The sequence below is a fragment of the Myxine glutinosa genome, chromosome 2 (genome assembly GCF_964187855.1).
Source record: "Myxine glutinosa chromosome 2, kmMyxGlut1.1, whole genome shotgun sequence".
NCBI classification, from domain to species: domain Eukaryota; kingdom Metazoa; phylum Chordata; class Myxini; order Myxiniformes; family Myxinidae; genus Myxine; species Myxine glutinosa.
Genome location: NC_136262.1, coordinates 118,563,807 through 118,591,188, shown reverse-complemented (window position 1 = coordinate 118,591,188; position 27,382 = coordinate 118,563,807). Strand labels below are relative to the sequence as shown.

Sequence of the window (27,382 nt, the reverse complement as noted above, 5' to 3'; positions counted from 1 at the left end):
TGGAGAGCAGGGACATCGGGAGATCTGTGGGAGGGAGAGGGCTTGGGGGGAGGAGGCATGGGAAGGGGGGTGGGAGAGCACAATATCTCTAAAAGTTGTGGACGGATTTGGACGAAACTTGGTGGACAGGTTGGGTGTGTGATAAGGATGAAGGATGAATTGATTCGATTTTGGTGAAGATCTGAATATGGATTTGGATATAAGAGTTATTTAAAATTTTTGAGTGATTCTTCATCATTGAGACATCGGATGAAAAGCGACATGTAACATGATATTTTAAAAAGTTACGGACGAGTTATGACTAAACTTGGGGAATGACTTGGACAGATGACGAGAACAAGCAGATTCGATTTTGGTTCAGGTGCGAATCCAGATCTGGCCTATCAGTGGGATACAAAACATAAACTGTTCAGCCTGGCGGAGGTGTGTGCCCTACCGAGTGTCGTTCTAGTTCTTCCACATTTGATCATCAAGGTATAGATATTTTTCCCATTCTTACACATAAAAATATTTCTCCTGTGCATGTTCATAGTTTTGGTTTCCACTTGCCCTCCCACTCTCTATTCACCACAGTTTTGTTTTTTGTTTTTTTTTGTATACAAGATCGAGGCTCATGTAAGAGCTAACATTAATCACATAAAAACAAACTGACACATAAAACATATGATAAAGGGAGTGGTAGACACGATGGGGAGAGAGAGGGAAGCACATAAACACAACATTTGAGAGCAGGGACATCGGGAGATCTGTGGGAGTGAGAGGGCTTGGGGGGAAGAGGCATGGGAAGGGAGGGGTGGGGGTAAAGAGGTAAAAAAACACATGGACACTGCTAGGACTTCCAGGAAAGAAGTCGGTATTTCAAAAAAGTGGATCTGGTATTTCGGTATAAAAATGTCGGTATTTCAAAAAAAAAAAAAACTTCCTTTTCATCATTTGCTCTTCCTCATTCCTTAGCCATGCATACTTATTGTTAGGCAGCTTCTCTCCATCCGTCCCACCTTCGGTCAGACCCATTCTCCACCACAACTGGGTTAACTACTGAGTGGGAATCCTCATTTTTCTACAATGGTTATTAAATATAGTTTGTTGTTGTCGTTAGTATATTTTAAGATGACTAACCATGATCGGGTGATAATTTGAGGATCACTACAAAACCCCAGCGATGATGTGAAAATTTTCTGATACTATACCATCGACTCTGTATTCCTCACCTCAGACATCAAGGATCTTGAGAACAATAACTATGGACAACTGCTGGCTGGCTCCGAAGTAAAAGCGCTGGATCGAGCACGAGGGGAACCGGCGACGGGGACCTCACGAACAGGTGAACCCGCCATTGGGTCTCCCGAGGCGGCGCAACGACTCCAGCAGAAGATTCTGTCGTCACCGGGAACTGGGGAAGCCATCGAAAGACTCAAGGTTTGACAGGCCGGCCTAGTTGTCTGCAAATGCTTGGCGTACGAGTCTCCAAAAACAACGTCGTGGTTCAAGTATTTCCCACACGTCTAAACTAGTCCAGATGTCTCTAGTCAGAGGTTGATGGTCAGGAAGTTAAAACGTCGTCATAAACCACCCTCATGATGCAGTGCCAGCAGCGCAGGTTGAATCTCGTAGCAAGCCGCACCTTAGATGGGGACACAAAGCCGGCTGTCTCGTCTTCATTTACATTATCGAGGTTAAAGATTAGGTGCTCAAAAAGAGTATTTGTATTTGTATAATGCATTTTGTATTTGTATAATGTATTTGGAACATTCTGTGGTATGCGGTAATGTATTTGGAACATTCAGTGGTATGTGGTAATGTATTTGGAACATGCAGTGGTATGCAGTAATGTATTTGGAACATGCAGTGGTATGCAGTGGTATGCGGTAATGTATTTGGAACATTCAGTGGTATGTGGTAATGTATTTGGAACATGCAGTGCTATGCGGTAATGTATTTGGAACATGCAGTGGTATGCGGTAATGTATTTGGAACATGCAGTGGCATGCGGTAATGTATTTGGAACATGCAGTGGTATGCGGTAATGTATTTGGAACATGCAGTGGTATGCGGTAATGTATTTGGAACATGCAGTGGTATGCGGTAATGTATTTGGAACATGCAGTGGTATGCGGTAATGTATTTGGAACATGCAGTGGCATGCGGTAATGTATTTGGAACATGCAGTGGTATGCGGTAATGTATTTGGAACATGCAGTGGTATGTGGTAATGTATTTGGAACATGCAGTGGTATGCGGTAATGTATTTGGAACATGCAGTGGTATGCGGTAATGTATTTGGAACATGCAGTGGTATGCGGTAATGTATTTGGAACATGCAGTGGCATGCGGTAATGTATTTGGAACATGCAGTGGTATGCAGTGGTATGCGGTAATGTATTTGGAACATTCAGTGGTATGTGGTAATGTATTTGGAACATTCAGTGGTATGTGGTAATGTATTTGGAACATGCAGTGGTATGTGGTAATGTATTTGGAACATGCAGTGGTATGCAGTGGTATGCAGTAATGTACTTGGAACATGCAGTAATGTATTTGGAACATGCAGTGGTATGCGGTAATGTATTCGGAACATTCAGTGGTATGTGGTAATGTATTTGGAACATGCAGTAATGTATTTGGAACATGCAGTGGTATGCGGTAATGTATTTGGAACATACAGTGGTATGCAGTAATGTATTTGGAACATGCAGTAATGTATTTGGAACATTCTGTGGTATGTGGTAATGTATTTGGAACATGCAGTGGTATGCGGTAATGTATTTGGAACATTCAGTGGTATGCAGTAATGTATTTGGAACATTCAGTGGTATGTGGTAATGTATTTGGAACATGCAGTGGTATGCGGTAATGTATTTGGAACATGCAGTGGTATGCGGTAATGTATTTGGAACATGCAGTGGTATGCAGTGGTATGCGGTAATGTATTTGGAACATTCAGTGGTATGTGGTAATGTATTTGGAACATTCAGTGGTATGTGGTAATGTATTTGGAACATGCAGTGGTATGCAGTGGTATGCAGTAATGTATTTGGAACATTCAGTGGTATGCGGTAATGTATTCGGAACATTCAGTGGTATGTGGTAATGTATTTGGAACATGCAGTGGTATGCAGTGGTATGCAGTAATGTATTTGGAACATGCAGTAATGTATTTGGAACATGCAGTGGTATGCGGTAATGGATTTGGAACATACAGTGGTATGCAGTAATGTATTTGGAACATGCAGTAATGTATTTGGAACATTCTGTGGTGTGTGGTAATGTATTTGGAACATGCAGTGGTATGTGGTAATGTATTTGGAACATGCTGTGGTATGTGGTAATGTATTTGGAACATGCAGTGGTATGCGGTAATGTATTTTGAACATGCAGTGGTATGCAGTGGTATGCAGTAATGTATTTGGAACATGCAGTAATGTATTTGGAACATTTAGTGGTATGCGGTAATGTATTTGGAACATGCAGTGGTATGTGGTAATGTATTTGGAACATGCAGTGGTATGCGGTGATGTATTTGGTACATACAGTGGTATGCGGTAATGTATTTGGAACATACAGTGGTATGCGGTAATGTATTTGGAACATACAGTGGTATGCGGTAATGTATTTGGAACATACAGTGGTATGCGGTAATGTATTTGGAACATGCAGTGGTATGCGGTAATGTATTTGGAACATACAGTGGTATTCGGTAAGGTATTTGGAACATACAGTGGTATGCGGTAATGTATTTGGAACATGCAGTGGTATGCGGTAATGTATTTGGAACATACAGTGGTATGCGGTAATGTATTTGGAACATACAGTGGTATGCGGTAATGTATTTGGAACATGCAGTGGTATGCGGTAATGTATTTGGAACATACAGTGGTATGCGGTAATGTATTTGGAACATGCAGTGGTATGCGGTAATGTATTTGGAACATGCAGTGGTATGCGGTAATGTATTTGGAACATACAGTGGTATGCGGTAATGTATTTGGAACATACAGTGGTATGCAGTAATGTATTTGGAACATACAGTGCTATGCGGCAATGTATTTGGAACATACAGTGGTATGCGGTAATGTATTTGGAACATACAGTGGTATGCGGTAATGTATTTGGAACATGCAGTGGTATGCGGTAATGTATTTGGAACATGCAGTGGTATGCAGTGGTATGCAGTAATGTATTTGGAACATGCAGTGGTATGCAGTGGTATGCAGTAATGTATTTGGAACATTCAGTGGTATGCGGTAATGTATTCGGAACATGCAGTGGTATGCGGTAATGTATTTGGAACATGCAGTGGTATGCAGTAATGTATTTGGAACATGCAGTGGTATGCGGTAATGTATTCGGAACATGCAGTGGTATGCGGTAATGTATTTGGAACATGCAGTGGTATGCGGTAATGTATTTGGAACATGCAGTGGTATGCAGTGGTATGCAGTAATGTATTTGGAACATGCAGTGGTATGCAGTAATGTATTCGGAACATGCAGTGGTATGTGGTAATGTATTCGGAACATGCAGTGGTATGCGGTAATGTATTCGGAACATTCAGTGGTATGCGGTAATGTATTTGGAACATGCAGTGGTATGCAGTAATGTATTCGGAACATGCAGTGGTATGCGGTAATGTATTCGGAACATGCAGTGGTATGCAGTGGTATGCGGTAATGTATTTGGAACATGCAGTGGTATGCAGTAATGTATTTGGAACATGCAGTGGTATGCAGTGGTATGCAGTAATGTATTCGGAACATGCAGTGGTATGCGGTAATGTATTCGGAACATGCAGTGGTATGCAGTAATGTATTCGGAACATTCAGTGGTATGCGGTAATGTATTTGGAACATGCAGTGGTATGCGGTAATGTATTTGTTGCATGTGGTTGTACGGCGTTGTCTTTGCAGGAGTCCGAAAAAATAATTGCTGAGTTGAATGAGACTTGGGAAGAGAAATTGCGGCGTACGGAAGCAATCCGTGCTGCCAGGTAAGGCCGCCGTGTACATACCATGGTCGTGCCGCCGTATACATGACAAAGTCGTGGTGCTGTGTACACACTACAATCATGCCACTGTTTACACACCTAACCCTAACCCATATATGCACCACACCATTGGTGGCAATCCTTCCTGCTTAGTACACACCACACCTTTGGTGGCAATCCTTCCTGCTTCGTACACACCACACCTTTGGTGGCAATCCTTCCTGCTTAGTACACACCAGACCTTTAGAGGCAATCCTTCCTGCTTAGTACACACCACACCTTTGGTGGCAATCCTTCCTGCTTAGTACACACCATACCTTTAGAGGCAATCCTCATTGCCATGAATATGGGGGCACTTTGTCCTGCCAGGTACACACCGTAGCATTCAGCACTGCTGGGTACACATCATGGTGTGCGGAAGAGTAAACATAATGCTAGAAATATATTCGGAGCACGAGGTGGACCTCATGGTGTGGTTAACCCTTGTCTGAGTTCATTGTTGGGGTTGATAATAAATGGTGGTTTAGAAACGAGAGGTTTCTAAACACGATCCATGGCCTGGAAATCTGGTAAGGAAGTTGAACATCGTGCTGGTGCTGGTGTTTGTGTTCTTGTGTTCATGCCCATCGCCCCTATGTTTGTCACCAGCGATCTTCTCTCGCCCTTTCAGGGAGGCATTGCTGGCTGAGATGGGTGTTGCCATAACAGAAGATGGTGGAACCCTTGGTGTTTTCTCACCCAAAAAGGTGTGATGAATGATATATTTTAGTTTAAATTTATTGGTGGTCATGCACATGAAAGAAGGCCGCATTCCAGTGGATTGGGAACTGAGTACCCTCGTCCCTCTATACAAGGGGAAAGGTGACCCTCTGGACTGTGGCTCGTACCGAGCGATAAAGTTATTGGAGCATGGAATGAAGGTATTGGAAAGGGTGTTGGAGAGGAGGATAAGGAAGAAAGTGAAGATCGACGAAATGCAGTTTGGATTTATGCCAGGAAGAGGAACGACAGACGCACTTTTTATTGTGAGGCAGTTGCAGGAGAAGTACATGGAGAAGAGGAAGAAGTTGTTTCTTGGGTTTGTTGATCTGGAGAAAGCATTCAAAAGGATTCCACGCGAAGTATTGACATGGGCATTGAGGAGGTTAGGAGTGGAGGAATGGTTGATCAGAGTAGTGATGGCAATGTATGAGAGAGCGCGCACAGCTGTAAGGACGAAGGATGGGAACAGTGGTGAGTTTGAGGTGAAGGTGGGAGTGCATCAGGGGTCGGTACTAAGTCCACTACTATTTGTAGCTGTGATGCAGGTGCTGGCTCTGAACATAAAGGAGGGTTTACCGTGGGAGTTGTTGTATGCAGATGATCTGGTGTTGATTGCAGAAAGTATGGATGGACTGAAGGAGAAGATGAACAAGTGGAAGGAATGTATGGAGACAAAAGGTCTGAAGGTGAATATCAGAAAGACGAAGGTGATGGCGAGTGGTGAGGTGGAACGAACTGGGAAGTGGCCATGTGCTGTGTGCAGGAAGTGTGTCGGAGTGAACTCCATTCAATGTACAATGTGCGCAGAGTGGGTGGGTTCATCAAAAATGTAGTGGTCTGAGAGGGTCATTAACCAGTGTGGCAGCTACATTCAAGTGTAAGGTGTGCACAGAGGGAGCTGCAGATGGAGGAAATGTTGAGTTGGATCTTGGAGACGGCGTGAAGCTGGAAGGTGTGAAAACATTTTGCTACCTCGGAGACATGCTGAATGGAGAAGGTGGATCAGACTCGACAACGGTTGCTCGAGTGAGATGTGCATGGAAGAAGTTTCGGGAACCGAGTGGCGTGCTGTCGAGGAGGGGAGTCGATGAAGCTGATGGGAAAGGTGTATGCTGCATGTGTGAGGAGTGTTATGATTTATGGGAGCGAGACATGGGTCATGAACGTAGAGCAGCAACGAAGGCTGGAAAGGGTGGAAATGTGAATGGTTCGGTGGATGTGCGTGGTATCGTTGAGAGAGGAAGACAAATGATGAATTGCGAAAGATGATGGGAATATTGCCTGTGATTGATGCTGTGGAGAGAAACAGATTGAGATGGTTTGGTCATGTGTTGAGGAAGGATGAAAGTGACTGGTTGAGAAGAGTGATGGAAATGAATGTAGAAGGGAGTAGAGGACGGGGAAGACTGAGAAAGACTTGGCTAAAGGTGGTGGAAGAAGAAATGTGGGCAAGGGGGTTAACAAGGAGAGATGCAGAAAATAGGGCAAATGGAGAAGATTGTCAAGGGGACCGCAAGGCTAACCCCCGCTCTAGGAGGGAAAATGGCCTTAAAATGCCTGTTGTTGTTGTTGTTGTTGTTGTTGTTGTTGTGTGCACATGAAGTCTGTTGAAGGAAACATTGATCTGGTAGTCTTGTCTGAAATCATGAGTGAAAGTTCTCGGGTAGTTAGGAATCGGATTCCCTTTGTGCGTTTCGCATTAATTGGTCACTTTGGGTGATGGTCCATCTAATAGAGATTTCTGCCCCGTTAATGTGATGTAGCCAAGTCGTTAACTTCCATGGCTATCCTATGAGGCTGATTGGTTGACGAGCATCTAATTGGGGTTGACCTCGGATTATTTAATTGTTCACAGGGATTGACATGCGCATCCAAAAGCAAGGAATTTTTAACATCCCACACACATGGACATCACCTTTGGTAATTCGTTATTTTGGATAAGAACAATTCCTTAAAGAGGAAGTGAGAGTCTGGAGTCTGCATTGTGGAAACGACGGAGGTGATGGTGTCCAACACCACACAGGCCTCTTGGTCCAACCATTTAACAAGGATGTGGATATTTGGACTTTGTCTCCAAAGACGAATAAAGATCGAGTTGAGTTCTCCAGTTCTGGTAGTTCATGTGATGCGGAATGAGTACACCATAGACGATCACAACCATCGTGCTAAACAGGTGTGTGCTTGCTGGCCTACTGTTTGCTACACTAAGCTAGCTCGGTGTGCTGATCCTTTACAGACTCCTCACCTTGTCAACCTCAATGAAGATCCTCTCATGTCAGAATGTCTCCTGTACTACATTAAAGATGTGATCACCAGGTACGTCTGTGTATTGCCGTTCGGTATCATCCCAGCTCTCGGCCTCGGAATGTCTGTACCTGTACCCGGTGACAGTAGAAAAGGAGAAATTAAACTTTTATTTGTTTTGCAGATACACATGTGCCATGTGTGAGCTACGCTTGTGCCTCATGTGTTTATATGACTTCCGCTGTGTGACGTGCACGTCTTTGTGAGCACATGGTTTGTGTGATTGGCAGTACGAGTCACGTGTATTTGTGTCACCGTCGGTGTGACCCTCGTGAGTTATTCCCATGTTTATGTTACAGTTTTGAACCATGCATGTGCTGTCTGTGGTGTGTTTAGGGTGGGCAGGGAGGAAGCTGAGATGAGACAGGACATTGTGTTGAGTGGAGAATGCATTCAGGACCAGCATTGCTGCTTCCATTGCAAACAGGACAGAGAGACAGGTGCGGAGACATGGAGAGGTATTTACGCGATAGATGCTTCCATTGCATAGATATCAAACACGTGATGTAGATGTATTCCTTCTCATGTTGGAAACCTTACGGACCAATCAGAGCCATGTGAGCGATGTTCCTTTTGTTCTGAGGTTTAAAAGGTTTTTTTGTGTCTTTCTTATAGTTGAGGTGTTCCTTGAAGCTATGCCTGGAGCCAAGGTGTTTGTAAACGGGCGACAAGTCGAGGAGGCAGTTTCACTTCGCTCAGGTAGATACTTCTTGGGTACTCACCACTCACATGCTGCCTCTCTCACCTTCTCCAAAACATCCATTCTCTCAGCACCTGAACATTGCACAATGATTCCTGTCCTACTTTAGCACCTTTCTCACAACTTGTTTATCCAACACAAAGAGTACCGTAAATCCACACAACCTTGAGGAGTTTGTTGATTTCTCAGAATCTTCCACATCTTTCCTCCAAGGTCTAAGGCTCATGGAAGAGCCCTCGCACACAAATTATGCAAACGCACACCGAGACCAGACCACACAGGACTTTTTAAGGTGACACAAACACAGTCGTTGACCTTGGGGGAAGTAACTTCCTGGTGCATTCTGTGTGCCGGCGACACCATTTTGTGGCGCATCACCTTCTCTCAGCAGTCACCGGGGTATTTTAAGTGCACAATCCATTCCCCTTTCCCCATGCCACCATCCCTGTTCGCCTCCGTTCCACCCCCACAATACGCCAACCCAAGGGCTTTCACCATGCTCTCAGTCTCACCTCTAAAACCCTGGTATGAATCTACCAGGGTCGGGGGTCAAACCACAACCTTCCAGACTCAGAATGGATGTTCTAACCACAATACCGCTGAGGGATTTTATTCACAAGGCTGACTTGTATGATTCCTGACCGCTTTCACATACAAACAGACCCACGGTACACACCCACGGTATTACACGGTATTACGCACCGAGCAGACGCACGGTATTACGCACCGGGATGCATGTCCTTTTAAGTAATTTGCATAGGTGGAGTTGGTTGGAGTGGTTTGTGTTTATTTCTTTGCTAACTCCTCCTCCAGTGGCCTCCATATGACTCCTTAGGACAACCCCCACCCCCAGTGGGGACTCTTAATATGCATGTTGAAAACTAACGTTGAAGCTGTCATGTCGCAATCCTCTTGGGTGAGTTCCTTTCACAAAGCCCGAAACACGTGTGTGTCCACCCTCAGGAGAGCCAGGAAACAATATCTCTCCGTTCTCAAGACCGAACTCTCTTATCTGTCTCCCTCTTCCAAATCCTGGTGGCGTCTGGTCAAATCTGTTTCTGGTGTTTGTTCCCCCTCCATCCCCTCCCTTACCTTAAACGGCTACACAGCTGACTCCGCACATGAAAAAGCTGAATGCCTCAACTCTGTGTTTGCCTCTAAATCTTGTGTCCCAAACCCATCCCTCTCTGTACCCACCATACCCAGTCGTACCCAGCTGCTCCTGGACTCCGTGTCCTTTCCCTACTGACAAGGTGGAAAAGTTTCTCTCAACCCTCGACTCTGATTCTGCAACTGGACCTGACGGCATCAGCCCACGGGTCCTAAAATCCTGTTCTTCCGCTCTTTCACTCCCTCTCTCTGTTCTCTTCACCCTCTCTTTTTCTCAAGGTCAACTGCCATCTGTTTGGAAATCAGCCAACATCACAGCTTTGCACAAAAAAGGTGCAAAAACAGATCCTAGCAACGACAGACCAATCAGCCTTCTCCCAATTATCAGCAAAGTCATGGAATCCATCATTGCTTCGGATATGAAATCTTTCCTCTTCTCCAATGGCTTGATCTCTGATCATCAATTTGGTTTCAGACCAGGACACTCTACTCTGGACATGCTGCTTCTGCTGTCTCAACAATGGATGGAGGTCCTCAATGCCAAACAGGAAATTAGAGCTGTCTCCCTCGACATATCACATGCCATCGATACGGTCTGGCACCCCGCTCTGCTCACCAAACTCTCCTCCTTTGGTATCCATGGAAATCTCCACGCATGGCCGGCGGACTTCCTCTCTAGTCGTAGTCAACGTGTGGCCCTGAATGGGTTTCTCTCATCTCCTCTTCCTGTTCAGGCTGGAGTTCCCCAAGGCAGTGTTCTGGGCTCTGTGCTTTTTCTGGTCTTCATCAATGATCTCTCTGACTCTCTTGAAAATCCTCTCTATCTCTTTGCTGATGACTCCACTCTCTGCTGCTCCATTCCTCATCCCTCAGATCGGCAGTCTGCAGCCTCCCCACTCTCTGCAGACCTGGACAAAATCACAGACTGGGCAAACAAGTGGAACATGTCTTTCAATCCTGACAAATCTCACACTCTTACGATGTCTCTCCAAAAAGACTGACTGGACAACCCTCCCATCTACTTTCTGAATAATCCTCTCCAAGAAGTTCTGTCACTCAAGCTTTTGGGTCTCACTATCTTCCATGATCTTTCCTGGGCAAACCACATTTCCAAGCTGGCCTCCAAAGCCAGTCGCCGACTGGGCATCCTCCGTCGTGCGAAGTCCTTCCTTGGCACACCTGAGCTCCTCACCACATAGAAGGCTTTCATCCGCAGCTCAATGGAGTACTGCTCTCCCCTCTGGGCTGGTGCTCCTGCCTCACACCTAGCTCGTCTTCACGCTGTTGAAACCAAAGCGTTCAGAATCATTGGAATCTCCCGCGATGACGCTATCTCCGAGGGCCTTTCACTTAATCACCGCAGGCAGGTTGGTGGTCTTTCCGTCTTCTACCGACTCCTCTCCGGCCTTGCTCCCCCAGCTCTCTCTGGGCTCTGTCCACCAAATATTCCTGCAGGTCGCAGAAGCAATCCTCTTATGGTTAAACTGCCAAAATCAAGACTTTCTGTTCACCTTCACTCCTTCATTCCTCTTTTCTCCCGCCTCTGGAACAAACTCCCTCACTCTCTTCAATCCCACTCCCCCCTCCAGGTCTTTAAAACGGCTGTTCACCACCATCTCTTATCTTCCCCAATCCAAAACCTTGATCTTTTCTCCCCCGCTAATTTCACCCCAAATCCACTTTTTTAAGGTGACTTTTGACTTCTTTCCTGGAAGTCCTTGGTGTCTTGCGTTTTATACCTATCCTGCCTCCCCCCAGGCCCTCTCCCTCCAAAAACATCTCCCGATGTCCCTGCTCTCAAATGTTGTGTTTGTGTGCTTCCTCCCCTTCTCTCCCCATCTTGTCGACCGCTCCCCTTTTTATATACTTTGTTTGTTTGTTTGATAAATGTTAGCTCTTTCACGAGCCTCGACTCTGTATACAAAAAAAATAAAAAAATAATGAGGATTCATAGTCACTGAAAGCCATGACGGTGTAATGTGCAGCTGTAGCAACAGTCTGTGAGTGGCGAGATAAAATAACAACGTCGAATAGATGAAAGGAGCCAATGGCGTGTTGAAAGTCCAATGCCGAGTAATCCCATCAAGGCCCAAAGCGATAGAGAAGGCAAGATTTATAAATGATAAATGAATAATTAGTACGGTGACTGTTCAGTGAATATTTGTAGAGAATATCTACAACATGAAATGTACTTTAACACAAGGACAGTACACATTTCCCTACATCATCCGACTTGATACCTGTCTATTGTTTGTGGCATCGACTCATGTATAATAAACCTCGAGGCTTTCCTGTCTCCTCGGCGGCCTTTTGTTGTCTATTAGCTTTCGTTCTCTCACTGCATTGCTTTTTCCTTTGTCTGTCTTTTCAGACCCATTTCCATACTTCCCATTTAAAAAAAAAAAAAAAATTTATATATAAAAAATAAAAAATAAATAAATATATTGTTACGGGACCGCAGCGAGGATGTTGTTTGCCGAGCGGATGGCCGCCGTGCCCGAACAGTTACCCCGACTAACCCGATTCCTGAACGTTGGCCGAATCGCGCCACAGATATTCAATGGGGAAAAGACTAAAGCGAAGGATGTGAAGAAGAAGAACACCAAAGCAAAAAGGTTGGAAATGCTACTAAATTTATTCCTACTATTTACACAATCAAAGAAACCAAGGAGAAGGAAGGATAATAAAATAAAATACAGAAGAGGAAAGGTGACACAGTGAAATTTGCTAGCTTATCTAAACAGGCTTAATTAATACCCTGGACAGAACAAACAAAGACGGACTCACACGGGGAATTGCAGAGTGGATTGGCTGGAAGGAGGTGGGTGGCTGGAGGGGGAGGAAGGCACGGAGCTGGCTGGAGCTTGATCCCGCATGGGATGTCGGGCTGGACCTCGACGGCTGCCGATGCCACCGATCCTGTCGTGTGCGCGGGGTAACGGGTCGGAGCTGCTTGGTGTAGCCAACGCTGCTGGTGGGGGGTCTGGCGTGACGGTTTCTCTCTCCCTCTCTCACAAACTCCAGGACTCTCTTCAGGCTCGTCTGTGTTCTGATCTCCTCCCTCCTCGACTCTTCTGGGGGCGTCTTCCTCGGGTTATATAAGCCCCACCCTTGACCCTTTTGCGAACCTCCCCCAAACGTTCTCTCTCCGCCCTCTAAAGCCAACCCCTCGTTCTGGGTTGGTCGGCAAGGGCTGGTTCACTCCTCCCCTCTATGACGAGGTGGAGACACGCCCTTCTTCCCCGACCTTGCCTCGTGGCCAATGGTGGTTTTGGGGCGATTCGAGCTAGCCCCAGCCAAAGGGCAGCAATGGTGAATGAAGAAAACCGCCCAAATGCAGTTGGCAATAGCAGCAAAGTGGACGGCAGATGAAATGCAGCAAAGTGGACGGCAGATGAAATGCAGCAAAGTGGCTAAACCTGGCACTTGGAAGATGCCATGTCGGAGGGATCTACTTTATTTAATGCAGTGCAATGGAGTGTCAAATTAATGGAAGACAAATCCTTAGCCTAATACACAGAATAAGGAAATAACTGTCAACAAGGGGGGAAATCTATGATTGGCTAACGTGAGTGCTTATGAACTAATTACGGGACGCACTTTGACCTTTATACATAACTGGAGTAAGGAGGGCGATATTTTTACAACAATTTACACAACAACAAAAAAAAACACCATTCTCATATCCACAACACTGCACCCTCCTCCTCTTAGGCACGGCCCGGGCCTCTTACCTTGACTTTTAGTGTGGCACGTAGGTGTAGTTCCCTCTACATTTAACCTGACCCTGAGTGTGACAGTTTTAAAACATAAATAAATATGTCCCGCTGCTCCATTGCACCCTACCTAACAGACTCACGCCCACAGCTAACCGAATTGCGGAATTGTCTTCAAACTATACATTTACGGTGGGGGCGCATTATTTACAATGACTCTGCTTTTATTTACAATACTAACCAAGGACCTGTGATTGTTCTTTTGGGGGGGAGACAGTCTGCCCTGCATCGATGCACCATGAAAGCACCCAAAAACGCACCAAAGCACCCTCAGGCACCAATCGGTGCACAGTCATCACTGTTCATTAAAAAATAAAAACAACAAACCCTGGTGCTGGTCTTCCTCTTCGGCTCCCTCTGCTGGCCATGTTATTTTCCTGTGGTTGTCATCTTCTTTGCTGGCGGCCTATTTGTCCTAAAATAAAATGCACCAAACGTGTCCGTTTTTATTTATTTATGGCCCACAGGGCCAACTACATGTGGTTCACCTGTGGGGCATCGGTGCCCTGTGACCAAGGTCCGCCAGCAAGATCTCGGGCCTTCATGGCCGGTTCCAGCAGAGGGGCCATGCCCCAACCCATGGGGTCCATAAGTGGTGCTCAGCCACAGACATGTGGTCCATAATGTGGTGCATCGATGCAGACAGCTGGTTCTGGGAGTTCCGGGCGCACAATGGCGGACTCCCGCAAGCTCCCCTCGGCGCCCAGTGGCGCACAGGTCCTCATGTGGGAGACAAAGGGGGGAAAAGACAGATGAGCGAGGGGTAAGGTCACAAGGGTACACTTCAATACAGGCAATGCAAGGCGAGGTGCGTATGGAGACGGAGCGGAGAAAAGCTCGTCCCTACCGTACGTCACCCCCCCCTGTCACCTAACTCTACCCTTGCCCTTACCCCATATTTACAAAATCTACACATTTACAAATTCGTCACTACTGTCACGTCTCCCCATATCTCTTCTACACCAAATTCGTCACCACAATCCCTCTAACCAAAATTTGCCATCACCCAATTCATCATCAATCCTCATAAGGAGGAAGAGATGGAACACAGCACAATGTCACACCCACGTCATGATGCGTCTCACAATCCAAACATCTACACAATAAAAATAACAAAACAACCTGGCATAGTGTGGAGTCCTGTCACCTCAGGTGAGTGGATGCAGATGGTGCGAGGAGATTTCAATCCTAACTACCTTCTAAATGACTTTAACACACTTTACACTACCCGGGGTCTTTCCCTGCCAAATCATTGGCCATCTTACTCTTTGCGGTTTTAAGAACCAAAATTCCCATTGACCAAACTGTGGTGCTTCCTCAATTTGGGGTCTCACTCACCCGATACAACTCCCTGTGCCCTTGCACAATTTCCGGGCTGAGTCGTGTAGCTCTCCCAGCAGGTCTACCCACCTGCACACCTCCACCACTGTAGTTGCCACCCGAGCTTACCTAGCTCCTCACCCTAACCTATCTAACTGGGGAAGGCCCCTCCTGGCTCTGTCACCCCTCGGTGCCCTCTGGCACTGGGCTACCCGGGTCCGTCCTCCGGATCCTCGGGCCCCATCCACAACAACTACCGGCTCCCAGAGCCCACCTGCGGCCTCACCTGGCCGACATCCTCACAGTGGTGGAGTGCCCAACCAACTACACACACTAACAGGCTACACGCCCAGCCATTTCCACAACACTAATGCACCCATTCAACCATCATTCTTCCACCACGCACCACAGATGCCAATATCCAACCACAATTTACCTGTACCCTCTACCTAACTCTTACACTACCCTCCCCGGGTATTCGTGATGGGGTCCATCCTCCTTTCCCCCATCCACACCTTCGCACCATCCACTCCACTCCACAGTTTCCACCATACTCACTCCACGACCATCCATTCCAATACTCCATATATCCCACACTCCATGTCTTCCACACAACCATTCTCCATACACCTGTCATTGCACACCTGTGCAATCACACCTGGTGCCACCTGCACCCTCCTTCCTTCCTGGACCATTCGGTCAACACAACTCACATCATTATCACTCACTCATACACTGCTCCATACACCTGTTCAGTTGCACACCTGTGCAATCACACCTGTTCCTCACACACTTTTCACAATACACTTCTGAATACACCTCCAACACTCACACGGCATCATCTAATCTACCTGTTGCCCTGCTAACTTAGTGCTCCCCGTCTTCCCTTTAAACTAAGCACATACCACGTCATTATCATCCAAACTAATCTACCTGCGTCCCCTCTACAGGTATCATTGTCACTACCTAACCTTACCGTTACCTAAGGTCATCTTCTCTAGATCCCTATCATTATCCTAACCCTCCCGGGCTAGTTTGCACTGCCAACCCCATAACTCTAGTGCTCCTTTGCCCCCGTTGTGAGAGATGGCAGAGTTGCCATCCCACCACATCGGGTATCTCTCACTACCAATTTTGCACACTAAATTCCAGCCAATTAAAAATTTGCCAATCATCTGCCAATCACGCTACCATTACCAATCAATCTGCCAATCCTTTACCAACCATCAAATTTTGTTTTTCTAATTTCGGGTCCAAAACACTATTCTCATCACACGTCCACTCACTTGAGCTTCTCGGTGCGCCAATTCATTTCCAAAGCTCGGCTTTTGTAAAGCCGAGCAATGAATGCGGGTTGCTTGGTGCCAGCGGCTGGATGCGTCCAGCACTCGGTGCAGGGAAGGACGCTTACCCGGGCCGAGAGCCCACGCACCACCTCAGCACGGAGCCGTCCAATGGCCCGATCTCGACCTGCCGGAACGCCTCAACAAAAAGGGGTCGCCATGACGACCCTTCCTATCGGGCTGTCCGCTCCGCCTAATGGAGCACGGACGCGGCCGTGCAAAGCGCGGCCCGGTGTGGATCCCGCACGGCGGTTCTTTCGAAACCGCCGCGGCTCCCCGCGGCACACAAAGCTGCCCGGCGCGCACCGAGGGCCCGATTCGGCTATACGTCGCTCTAACCGCTAACCCGGTTACCGTCGATGCTCCACTTGCATGCTCACACCACGCAGCCCGTTCCTTGCTCATACATCCAGCCGTCTCCATGCTCTTTGTCATTGCACCTTCCCTGACACACCCAGGTACACTCATCCCGCTTACAGACTTTGTCACACACCTGACCACCGCACACCTTTGCACACACTCGTCGTTCGCACACCTCACCAACACACCTCTTTGCGCCCCCTCCTCGGTCACCTCCTCTGTGACAACCACAGGTGTGTTCTCACTTGCACAGCCAATCACGTGCCTCACTACCAATTCCAGTGTGCATTCCCATACGCGCTCTACCATTCCAGGTGTGCATCCTTCCATTCCAGGTGTACATCCTCTCACCTGCCACAACCAACTCACGCTCCGTGTCACTCTTACCACTTTCACCACCACTCTTGACAGCGCACTCTTTCCTCATGCACCCGTCCATTACACACCTTTCTCGCGCATCCCCTTGCGCACACTCTCCCGTTACACCCTCTGTAACACTCACCACAGGTGCGCATTCTCCCTTACTCTTGACAGCGCACTCTTTCCTCATGCACCCGTCCGTTACACACCTTTCTCGCGCATCCTCTTGCGCACTCTCTCCCGTTACACCCTCCGTAACACTCACCATCCCGCGCTTCCATGTGCCCCCTCGCACACGCGCTACGACCAACTCACTCTCGACAGCACACTCACTCCTCGGCGTGCACTTTTTCCTCACACACCCCAGAGTCGGACATTCTCGCAGACCTCCTCCTTCGCACTCCGTACCTGTCGCACACTTCACCAATGGCCTCTCACGAACACCCGGATCCAAATCAACCCCCAAGCCGACTGAAGCTTCCCTCACATCATATACATTTCCGAATATATCGCCACTCACCTTGGCACCTCGTCTCCGCACCTCCTTCGCCACCTGCAAACTCTTTATTTGGTTAGCAAGCACACCATCATGATTTGAGCACCGACCTTGTACATATTCCATCACCTCCTCCTTTATCTTCCTCTTAGTTTCCCTCCGTCTCTTCTTAATTTCACTCACCCCCTCTTCCACTTCCTCTAACTTTTGCTTCACCTCTTTTATTTCCCAGTGCATCTCCTCGATTTCGTCCTCTAACGCTACCTTGACCGTTTCTATGTGCGTCCTCACCTCCCGGTCCTTTGTCTCCATTACTTCTGTCACCTCGTCCAACCTCGTTGTCAGTCCCTTACGTACCATCTGACATTCCCTCTTCGTCGCTATCAAGTCGTCTTTTAGTTCTTTTTGTGTCGCCTTTAACCCTCCTAGTACCGCAGTGTTCCTTTGTACCTGCTCCACTAGCTCCGTCTGTCCCACCGTCAGCTGTTCCACCTCCTGCATCAGACCCTCTATGCCCCCCTGTAACCTAGCCGTATTATTCCTCACCTCTTTCTCCATACGCTTCTCACCTCGCTTTACCTCCTCGCGTACCCCCGAGACCTCCTCGCTTACACCTCGTCGTATCTCCCCCCCCATCTCCTCCATCTCTTTTGTAGATGCCGCCCTCATCTGTCCCAATTCATCCCTCTGAGCATCCAATTTACCTTCTAACCCGATTTTCACCTCCTCTATCTGGTTCCCCATTTGTTTGATTTCCCGGGCGGATTGCTCCCCTATCTCCCGCAATTTGCCTTCCATCTTATCTTCTAGCCCCGTTAACCCATTCTTCACCTCTTTTATCCCGTTGTCTAACCCCTCAAATTTATTGTCTAACCCCTCAAATTTATTGTCTAACCCCTCAAATTTATTGTCTAACCCCTCAAATTTGCTGTCTATCTTCCCAATTTGGGCACTGGTACCCCTCGCTTCGTCCCTCATTGCTCCCATTTGGCCCTCCAATCGCTCACTATTCCTTTCCATCATTTGTCCCATTTCTCTGCTTTCCGCCCTTGATTTATCCATCTTTTCATCTATTTCCTTACTTTGCACCACGAAGCATGCCCTGATTTGCGCCATGAAGAGGTCCAATTTGCCCAGTGCCACGGACTCGGCTGCCGCAGCGCCGCTATTTTGTGCCTCTGCAACCACGGGCGCAGCTAAATTTGGTGCCGCTACACCCACGTGCGCGAGGGCGCCATTTTGCGCGCCTGACACCTCCTCAACCACCTCCTCCATTTCCTCCCTGTGGTCCTGGGTTACCCCTAACCCCTCTTCTAGCTCACCCACCTGCATCCGATCGCCTTGACTAGCCATGGCGCGATTTCAAAGTTCGGGTTTTTCTAAAACAAAACAAATTTCGGCCGCTCGTAATTTTGAGCGCGTTAAGCGCGCTTCGGGTCCAATCTCGCTCCCGACACCAATTGTTACGGGACCGCGGCGAGAATGTTGTTTGCCGAGCGGATGGCTGCCACGCCCGAACAGTTACCCCGACTAACCCGATTCCTGAACGTTGGCCGAATTGCGCCACAGATATTCAATGGGGAAAAGACTAAAGCGAAGGATGTGAAGAAGAAGAACACCAAAGCAAAAAGGTTGGAAATGCTACTAAATTTATTCCTACTATTTACACAATCAAAGAAACCAAGGAGAAGGAAGGATAATAAAATAAAATACAGAAGAGGAAAGGTGACAGTGAAATTTGCTAGCTTATCTAAACAGGCTTAATTAATACCCTGGACAGAACAAACAAAGACGGACTCACACGGGGAATTGCAGAGTGGATTGGCTGGAAGGAGGTGGGTGGCTGGAGGGGGAGGAAGGCACGGAGCTGGCTGGAGCTTGATCCCGCATGGGACGTCGGGCTGGACCTCGACGGCCGCCGATGCCACCGATCCTGTCGTGTGCGCGGGGTAACGGGTCGGAGCTGCTTGGTGGAGCCAACGCTGCTGGTGGGGGGTCTGGCATGACGGGTTCTCTCTCCCTCTCTCACAAACTCCAGGACTCTCTTCAGGCTTGTCTGTGTTCTGATCTCCTCCCTCCTCGACTCTTCTGGGGGCGTCTTCCTCGGGTTATATAAGCCCCACCCTTGACCCTTTTGCAAACCTCCCCCAAACGTTCTCTCTCCGCCCTCTAAAGCCAACCCCTCGTTCTGGGTTGGTCGGCAAGGGCTGGTTCACTCCTCCCCTCTATGACGAGGTGGAGACACGCCCTTCTTCCCCGACCTTGCCTCGTGGCCAATGGTGGTTTTGGGGCGATTCGAGCTAGCCCCAGCCAAAGGGCAGCAATGGTGAATGAAGAAAACCGCCCAAATGCAGTTGGCAATTGCAGCAAAGTGGACGGCAGATGAAATGCAGCAAAGTGGACGGCAGATGAAATGCAGCAAAGTGGCTAAACCTGGCACTTGGAAGATGCCATGTCGGAGGGATCTACTTTATTTAATGCAGTGCAATGGAGTGTCAAATTAATGGAAGACAAATCCTTAGCCTAATACACAGAATAAGGAAATAACTGTCAACAAGGGGGGAAATCTATGATTGGCTAACGTGAGTGCTTATGAACGAATTACGGGACGCACTTTGACCATTATACATAACTGGAGCAAGGAGGGCGATATTTTTACAACAATTTACACAACAACAAAAAAAAACACCATTCTCATATCCACAACAATATATATATATCCTAATTTCCTTCTTTCCCAGTGGCTTCCTCTCCACCGATTGTGACCACGTGTTTCGCTCCACCTGTTGTTTTTTTTCTTTCTCTCCTTCCTTCATTATTCGATCCTCTCCATCCGACACCTTTCTAATTCTAGTTTTCACCATACTCCTTCAACTTTCTCCTTCTTCCTCTGATCCACTTTCACCGAACCTTCAAAAAAAATACTAACGAAGAATTAAAAAATGAGGCCCCTCCTCCAGTACTATCACAACTGCTTATACACCTCCCCGTTCCTTCGTTCTCTGCCCTCCTGGCTGTCAATCTCCTATTCTTCTGTTCCTGCTTCTGAACCTGTGCTGGAATCCTTAATCCCCCTTAGGAATCCTTCATGCCCTCATTTAAGGAATTTCCCCAGATAGTTTTCACAGTTTAGTTTTAAAATGTTTAAACTTTCCCATTCAGTGTTGTATTCTGTTGTATATTACAACACACTTTTCTTCTTTTTCTTTAAAAGGTTGTCTTCGATTTGCTCACCAAATCTCTTAATTTCAAAAAAAAATTCAATCTCTCACAATTCTTCCTTTCTACATTCCCTCAGGCCTAAACTAACCTGCATTCCACCCCTCCTCCAACGTTTTCAAACGGATCTCTGAGTTGAAAATCACAAGAAACTCGTTTTGCAATAAATGTTCATTTTTCATTAATCGTCCAACACTTTCTAAAATCCAAACTCACCCCCCCCCCTCCTAAACTCCCCCATCACCCCTCCCTTTCAAATCTCCCCCTTTGCCCCTCCCCTCCTGAACTCTCCCCTCACCACTCTCCTCCTAAACTCTCCCCTCACCACTCCCCTCCTAAACTCTCCCCTCCCCTCCTGAACTCTCCCCTCACCACTCTCTTCCTAAAATCTCCCCTCACCACTCCCCTCCTAAAATCTCCCCTCACCACTCCCCTCCTAAACTCTCCTCTCACCACTCCCCTCCTAAACTCTCCCCTCAACACTCCGCTCCTAAACTCTCCCCTCGCCCCTCCCCTCCCAAAAACCCCCCTTGCTCCTCCCCTCTTAAATTCCCCCTTCACCCTTCCCCTTCAAAACTCCCCCCTCCCCCCTCCCTTTCAAATCTCCCCACCCTCCATTTTTTCCCAATTCTCCCCTCTCACCCCTCCTCCTCAAAGTGTCTTCTTCCCCACTTCCTCTCCCTTCCAAGTCTTCCCTCCATCTCCTCCAACCCTCTTCCTCGCTCTGCCCCCCCCCCCCCCTCAAACAACACCTCACTGTACCTCATCCAATCACCATCAAACCTTTTGTCCTCCTCATCCTTCCCTTTCTCCTAGCTCTTCTGAAATCTCCAATACACTATCAACAGCTCTCCCTACCTCCTTCTCCTCCGCCTCTTCCTCATTTTACCCTACCCCTCCCCTCCCCTGTCCTGGATCCGATGCTCCCCCTTCCTCTTCCTTAACGGTATGGACCTCAAACATCCGGGGCCTTCGCTCAAACGTGATTGATCTCTCCATGCAGGTTGCTTTTGACAAACCAGACTTGATCTGCTTCACAGAAACTTTCCTCCTTCAAGATGTCTGATTCCTTAATATCTCTTCCTGGTTACTCCCTCCTCCGGTATGATAGACCTGAGCCTCGTCCTGGTGGTGGGGTTGCTATCTTTATCAAAAACTCTCTTCCTCACTCTCCTTGCACTGCCCTCTCTCCACCCCACCCACAGGAGTACCTCTGACTATGGCTTCCTCTCCGCTCCCACCTTTTGTTAATATGTGTGTTGTTCCGTCCACCAAACAGTGATGACTCAATTTACATTTCACTGTCTGACAACATGTGCCAACTTCGATCTACTCATCCCAACTCTCTCTTCCTCATATGTGGTGATTTCAATTGTCACCATGCCAGTTGGCTGGGTGTGGGTACCTCTCTCACCAGCCACGGCTCCTCAGCAAAGGACTTCTGCGACCAACTGGGACTGACACAATCTGTCAATTTCCTGACCCGGATCTCAGTCAATGGAGTATCTTCTCTTCTGGACTTGGTTATGACCAACTTCCCTGAAAATGTCTGCTGCTCTTCTTCTGCTCCAATCGGTTAATCTGACCATGTGCTTGTTAAAGTAGACATCTCTCTGGCCATTCTCAGAGAGCCTCCTCAGTGTCGACGAGTCTGGCATTTCACTCAGGCCAACGAGCATGGTCTTCAAGCAGCCCTCAATCATCTGGACTGGTCTCTCATCTCTACTGCCTCTGACAACAACTCATCCTGTGAATTCTACCAAAGTAAACTGCTCTCTCCCATGCACATTTATCCCATCTCATCTTCAGTTGTCACACCTTTCCTCCCACCCATGGTACACGAAATCTTGTGGTGAGGCAGTTGCCCTGAAACAACTTGCCTTCACCTCCTGGAAGGCTAATCCAACGGAAGGCAATCTCATTTCCTTCCACCAAGCTCGGAAAAGTGTGTGTTTACCCTCAGGAGAGCCAGGAAGCAATATCTCTCCACTCTCAAGACTGAACTCTCAAACCTGTCTCCCTCTTCCAAATCCTGGTGGCGTCTGGTCAAATCTGTTTCTGGTGTTTGTTCCCCCTCCATCCCCTCCCTTACCTCAAACGGCTACACAGCTACACAGCTACTCCTTACGTGAAAAAGCTGAATGCCTCAACTCTGTGTTTGCCTCAAAATCTTGTGTTTCAAACCCATCTCTCTCTGTACCCACCGTACCGAGTCGTACCCAGCTGCTCCTGGACTCTGTGTCCTTCTCTACTGACAATGTGGAGAAGTTTCTGTCAAACCTCGACCCTGATTCTGCAACTAGACCAGACGGCATCAGATGTCCTAAAATCCTGCTCTTCCGCTCTTTCACACCCTCTCTCTGTTCTCTTCACCCTCTCTTTTGCTCAAGGTCATCTGCCATCTGCTTGGAAATCAGCCAACATCACCGCTTTACACAAAAAAGGTGCAAAAACAGAGCCTTGCAACTACAGACCAATCAGCCTGCTCCCAATTATCAGCAAAGTCATGGAATCCATCAATGCTTCGGATATCAAATCCTTCCTCTTCTCCAATGGCTTGATCTCTGATCATCATTTTGGTTTCAGACCAGGTCATTCTACTCTGGACATGCTGCTTCTGCTGTATCAACAATGGATGGAGGTCCTTAATGCCAAAGAGGAATTCAGAGCTGTCTCCCTTGACGTATCACGTGCCTTCGATACGGTCTGGCACCCAGCTCTGCTCAACAAACTCTCCTCATATGGTATCCATGGAAATCTCCACGCATGGCTTTCGGATTTACTCTCTGGTCTTAATCAACGTGTGGCGTTGAATGGATTTCTCTCATCTCCCCTTCCTGTTTAGGCTGGAGTTCCTCAAGGCAGTCTTCTGGGCCCTGTGCTTTTTCTGGTCTTCATCAATGATCTCTCTGACTCTCAGGAAAATCCTCTCTATCTCTTTGCTGATGACTCCACTCTCTGCCGCTCTATACCTCATCCCTCAGATCGGCAGTCTGCAGCCTCCTCACTCTCTGCAGACCTTGACAAAATCACAGACTGGTCATACAAGTGGAAATTTCTTTCAATCCTGACAAATCTCACATTCTTACTGTCTCTCAGAAAAGACTGACTGGACAACCCTCCCATCTACTTTCTCAACAATCCTCTCCAAGAAGTTCTGTCACTCAAGGTTTTGGGTCTCACTATCTGCCATGATCTTTCCTGGGAAAACCACATTTCCAAGCTGGCCTCCAAAGCCAGTCGCCAACTGGGCAACCTCCATCATGCAAAGTCCTTCCTTGGCACACCAGAGCTCCTCACCACATACAAAGCTTTCATCCGCAACTCAATGGAATACTGCTCTCCCCTCTGGGCTGGTGCTCCTGTCTCACACCTAGCTCGGCTTCACGCTGTTGAAACCAAAGCTTTCAGAATCATTGGAATCTCCCACGATGAAGCTAACTCTGAGGGCCTTTCACTCACTCACCGCAGACAGGTTGGTGGAGTTTCTGTCTTCTACCAACTCCTCTCCAGCCTGGCTCCCCAAGCTCTGTCTGGGCTCTGTCCCCCAAATATTCCTGCAGGTCACACAAGATCTGCCTGCAACCCTCTTATGGTTAAACTGCCAAAATCAAGGCTCTCTGCTCACCTTCACTCCTTCATTCCTCTTTTCTCCCGCCTCTGGAACAAACTCCCTCACTCTCTTCAATCCCACTCCTCCCTCCAGGACTTTAAAACAGCTGTTCACCACCATCCCCCATCCAAAATCTTGATCTTTTCTAACCCTGTTAATTCACCCCAGAGCCACTTTTCTGAAATACTGACTTCTTTCCTGGAACTCCTAGCAGTGCCCATGTGTTTTTTTTTACCTCTCCCACCCCCCCCTCCCTTCCCATGCCACCTCCCCACCTCTCCCCAAGCCCTCTCCCTCCCACAGTTCTACCGATGTCCCTGTTCTCTACTGTTGTACTTGTGTGCTTCCCTCTCTCTCCCCATCTGTCTCCCGCTCACTTTATCATAATTTATGTTTTATGTGTCCGTTTGTTTTATTGTGATTAATGTTAGCTCTTACACGAGCCTCGATCTTGTATTCAAAAAAAGCACATTGCATACTTGGAAAAAAAATGTTTGTTTGGCATTTGAAGTCAAAATCACATTGAATGAAGAGAAATAACGATTTTACCAGAAAAGTAAAAATGAACATTAAGAATCTTTCCTTTGATCACACTTGTGATTTCAGTCTGACATGTAGTTGATTTGATTTTTGAATTTTTTTCAGCATTTTCAGCATTTTTGCCGTTAATTTTTTATTTTATTTTATTCAATTTATTTTATAAAAAGCTGGAATTTTTATTACATTTGCTCTGGTTTTTATTACATTTTATTATACTAGGGCATGCCCGTACTATATATATATATCTAAAATTATATCCCCCCCCTCTATTTACATGAAATGGTTTGGTCCATTCGCAAAGCCAAAGCGAACGGCTTGCGAGTACGGTGACAATCCCCCCCCTCTATTTACATGAAATGGTTTGGTCCATTCGCAAAGCCAAAGCGAACGGCTTGCGAGTACGGTGACAATCCCCCCCCTCTATTTACATGAAATGATTTGGTCCATTCGCAAAGCCAAAGCGAACGACTTGCGAGTACGGTGACAATCCCCCCCCCTCTATTTACATGAAATGGTTTGGTCCAAAGCGAACGGCTTGCGGAGTTTGGTAAATAAATCGCCATAGCTCGGTAACTACTTGTCCGATTAATATGAAACCTTGAAAAGGCACATCCTCGGGTCCCCAGCAATATACCTGGCAAGTTTCAAGTATATCGGACCCGTGGTTGTCGAGAAACAGCGGTCACAGACAAACGACACACGACATACACACACACACATACACACACACATACACACAGAGATTACTGGAATTATAGATAGACAAGTGACTCTTCTGTATTTGCACACTATTCGGCCTTAAAAAAACTCAGGCTAAAATCAAAATTATGCACAAAATCCTTCATTTATTGCACAAATTGCTCATTCCTTTACTTGGGCGGTGTATAAACAATAGACTACTGTAACTTGGGTTATATACACTAGGGCATGCCCGTACTATATATAAGCTAGGACGTGCCCGTACGTGGGTGCCCGTTCCTTGCCAAAAAAAAAAAAAAAAAAAAATTTGTGTAGGGGTGTGTGTGTGTAAACATCCTAGGGCGTGCCCGTACGTGGGTGCAAAAAAACATGCGTGCAAACAACAACAAAAAAAAACTTTGAAACCACGTGGCAGTAACGACCACAGAACCCCCCTCCCTCTATTTACATGAATGGTTTGGTCCATTCGCAACGACCACAGAACCCCCCCCTCTATTTACATGAATGGTTTGGTCCATTCGCAAAGCCAAAGCGAACGACCACAGAACCCCCCCCCTCTATTTACATGAATGGTTTGGTCCATTCGCAAAGCCAAAGCGAACGACCACAGAACACCCCCCCCCCCCCCCTCTATTTACATGAATGGTTTGGTCCATTCGCAAAGCCAAAGCGAACGGCGAACGGCTAAATCGCCATAGCTCGGTAAGTACTTGTCCGATTAATTTAAAACCTTGAAAAGGCACATCCTCGGGTCCCCAGCAATATACCTGGCAAGTTTCAAGTATATCGGACCGGTAGTTGTCGAGAAACAGCGGTCACAGACAAACAAACAAACGTACAAATGTACAAACGTACAAACGTACAAACGTACAAACAAACACACAGAGATTACTGGAATTATAGATAGATAGCATTGTAAAACATTATAATAATCAAAACGGTATAATACGACCAACAACAGCGATTGATATTTTACCTTCACCACTGAAGGTGGACGGAGCTTATGTATTCACCCCTGTCTGTTTGTCTATCTGTTCGTCTGAGGACGATAATTCAAAAATTTGTGGACGGATTCGGACGAAACTTGGGGACGAGTTGGGTTGGTGTCAAGAACAAGCCGATTCGATTTTTGTTCAGGTCCGAATCCAGGTCCGGCCTATCGGTGGATTACAAAATGTAAATTGCTCCGCCTGGCGGAGGTATGTGCTCTACCGAGTGCTGTTCTACTTTTTATTTTATTTTTTATACAACAGCAACTGAACATGCAGACAAAAGACGTGTCTAACACGTACCCATGACAACCCAACATACACCATGAAATGCCTTCTGAGCCCATCAGTGGTAGATTCGTGTGTTAACGATTGCTGGTGTACATTTTAATGTTTTTCCTGTGCTTCCCTGAGGGCACTGTGTTTCCCTGGGGGAACTGTTTCCCTGAGGGCACCGTGTTTCCCTGAGGGCACCGTGTTTCCCTGAGGGCACTGTTTCCCTGAAGGCACTGTGTTTCCCTGAAGGCACCGTGTTTCCCTGAGGGCACCATGCTTCACTGAGGGCACCGTGCTTCACTGAGGGCACCGTGTTTCCCTGAGGGCACCGTGTTTCCCTGAGGGCACCGTGCTTCACTGAGGGCACCGTGTTTCCCTGAGGGCACCGTGTTTCCCTGAGGGCACCGTGTTTCCCTGAGGGCACCGTGTTTCCCTGAGGGCACCGTGTTTCCCTGAGGGCACCGTGTTTCCCTGAGGACACCGTGTTTCCCTGAGGACACCGTGTTTCCCTGAGGACACAGTGTTTCCCTG

General features: G+C 47.3%; 1 protein-coding gene across 6 annotated transcripts in view; it reads left to right on the top strand.

Moving 5' to 3' along the window:
• The window catches only part of LOC137417460 (kinesin-like protein KIF1A), a 158,085-nt gene that overhangs the window by 34,641 nt on the left and 96,062 nt on the right, over positions 1-27,382 (top strand). For 5 of the 6 annotated variants that reach the window (XR_013622347.1, XM_078771545.1, XM_078771542.1 and 2 more), the window contains exons 13-18: positions 1,217-1,419; positions 4,908-4,987; positions 5,655-5,730; positions 7,983-8,062; positions 8,387-8,508; positions 8,666-8,749. Coding sequence is in view for 5 of the 6 variants with exons in the window: in XM_078771545.1 (XP_078627671.1) it covers positions 1,217-1,419; positions 4,908-4,987; positions 5,655-5,730; positions 7,983-8,062; positions 8,387-8,508; positions 8,666-8,749 (645 nt within the window). In the remaining variant the exon portion in view is untranslated. The remainder of the gene's footprint in view (positions 1-1,216; positions 1,420-4,907; positions 4,988-5,654; positions 5,731-7,982; positions 8,063-8,386; positions 8,509-8,665; positions 8,750-27,382) is intronic. The other variant, XM_078771546.1, reaches the window with a different exon arrangement.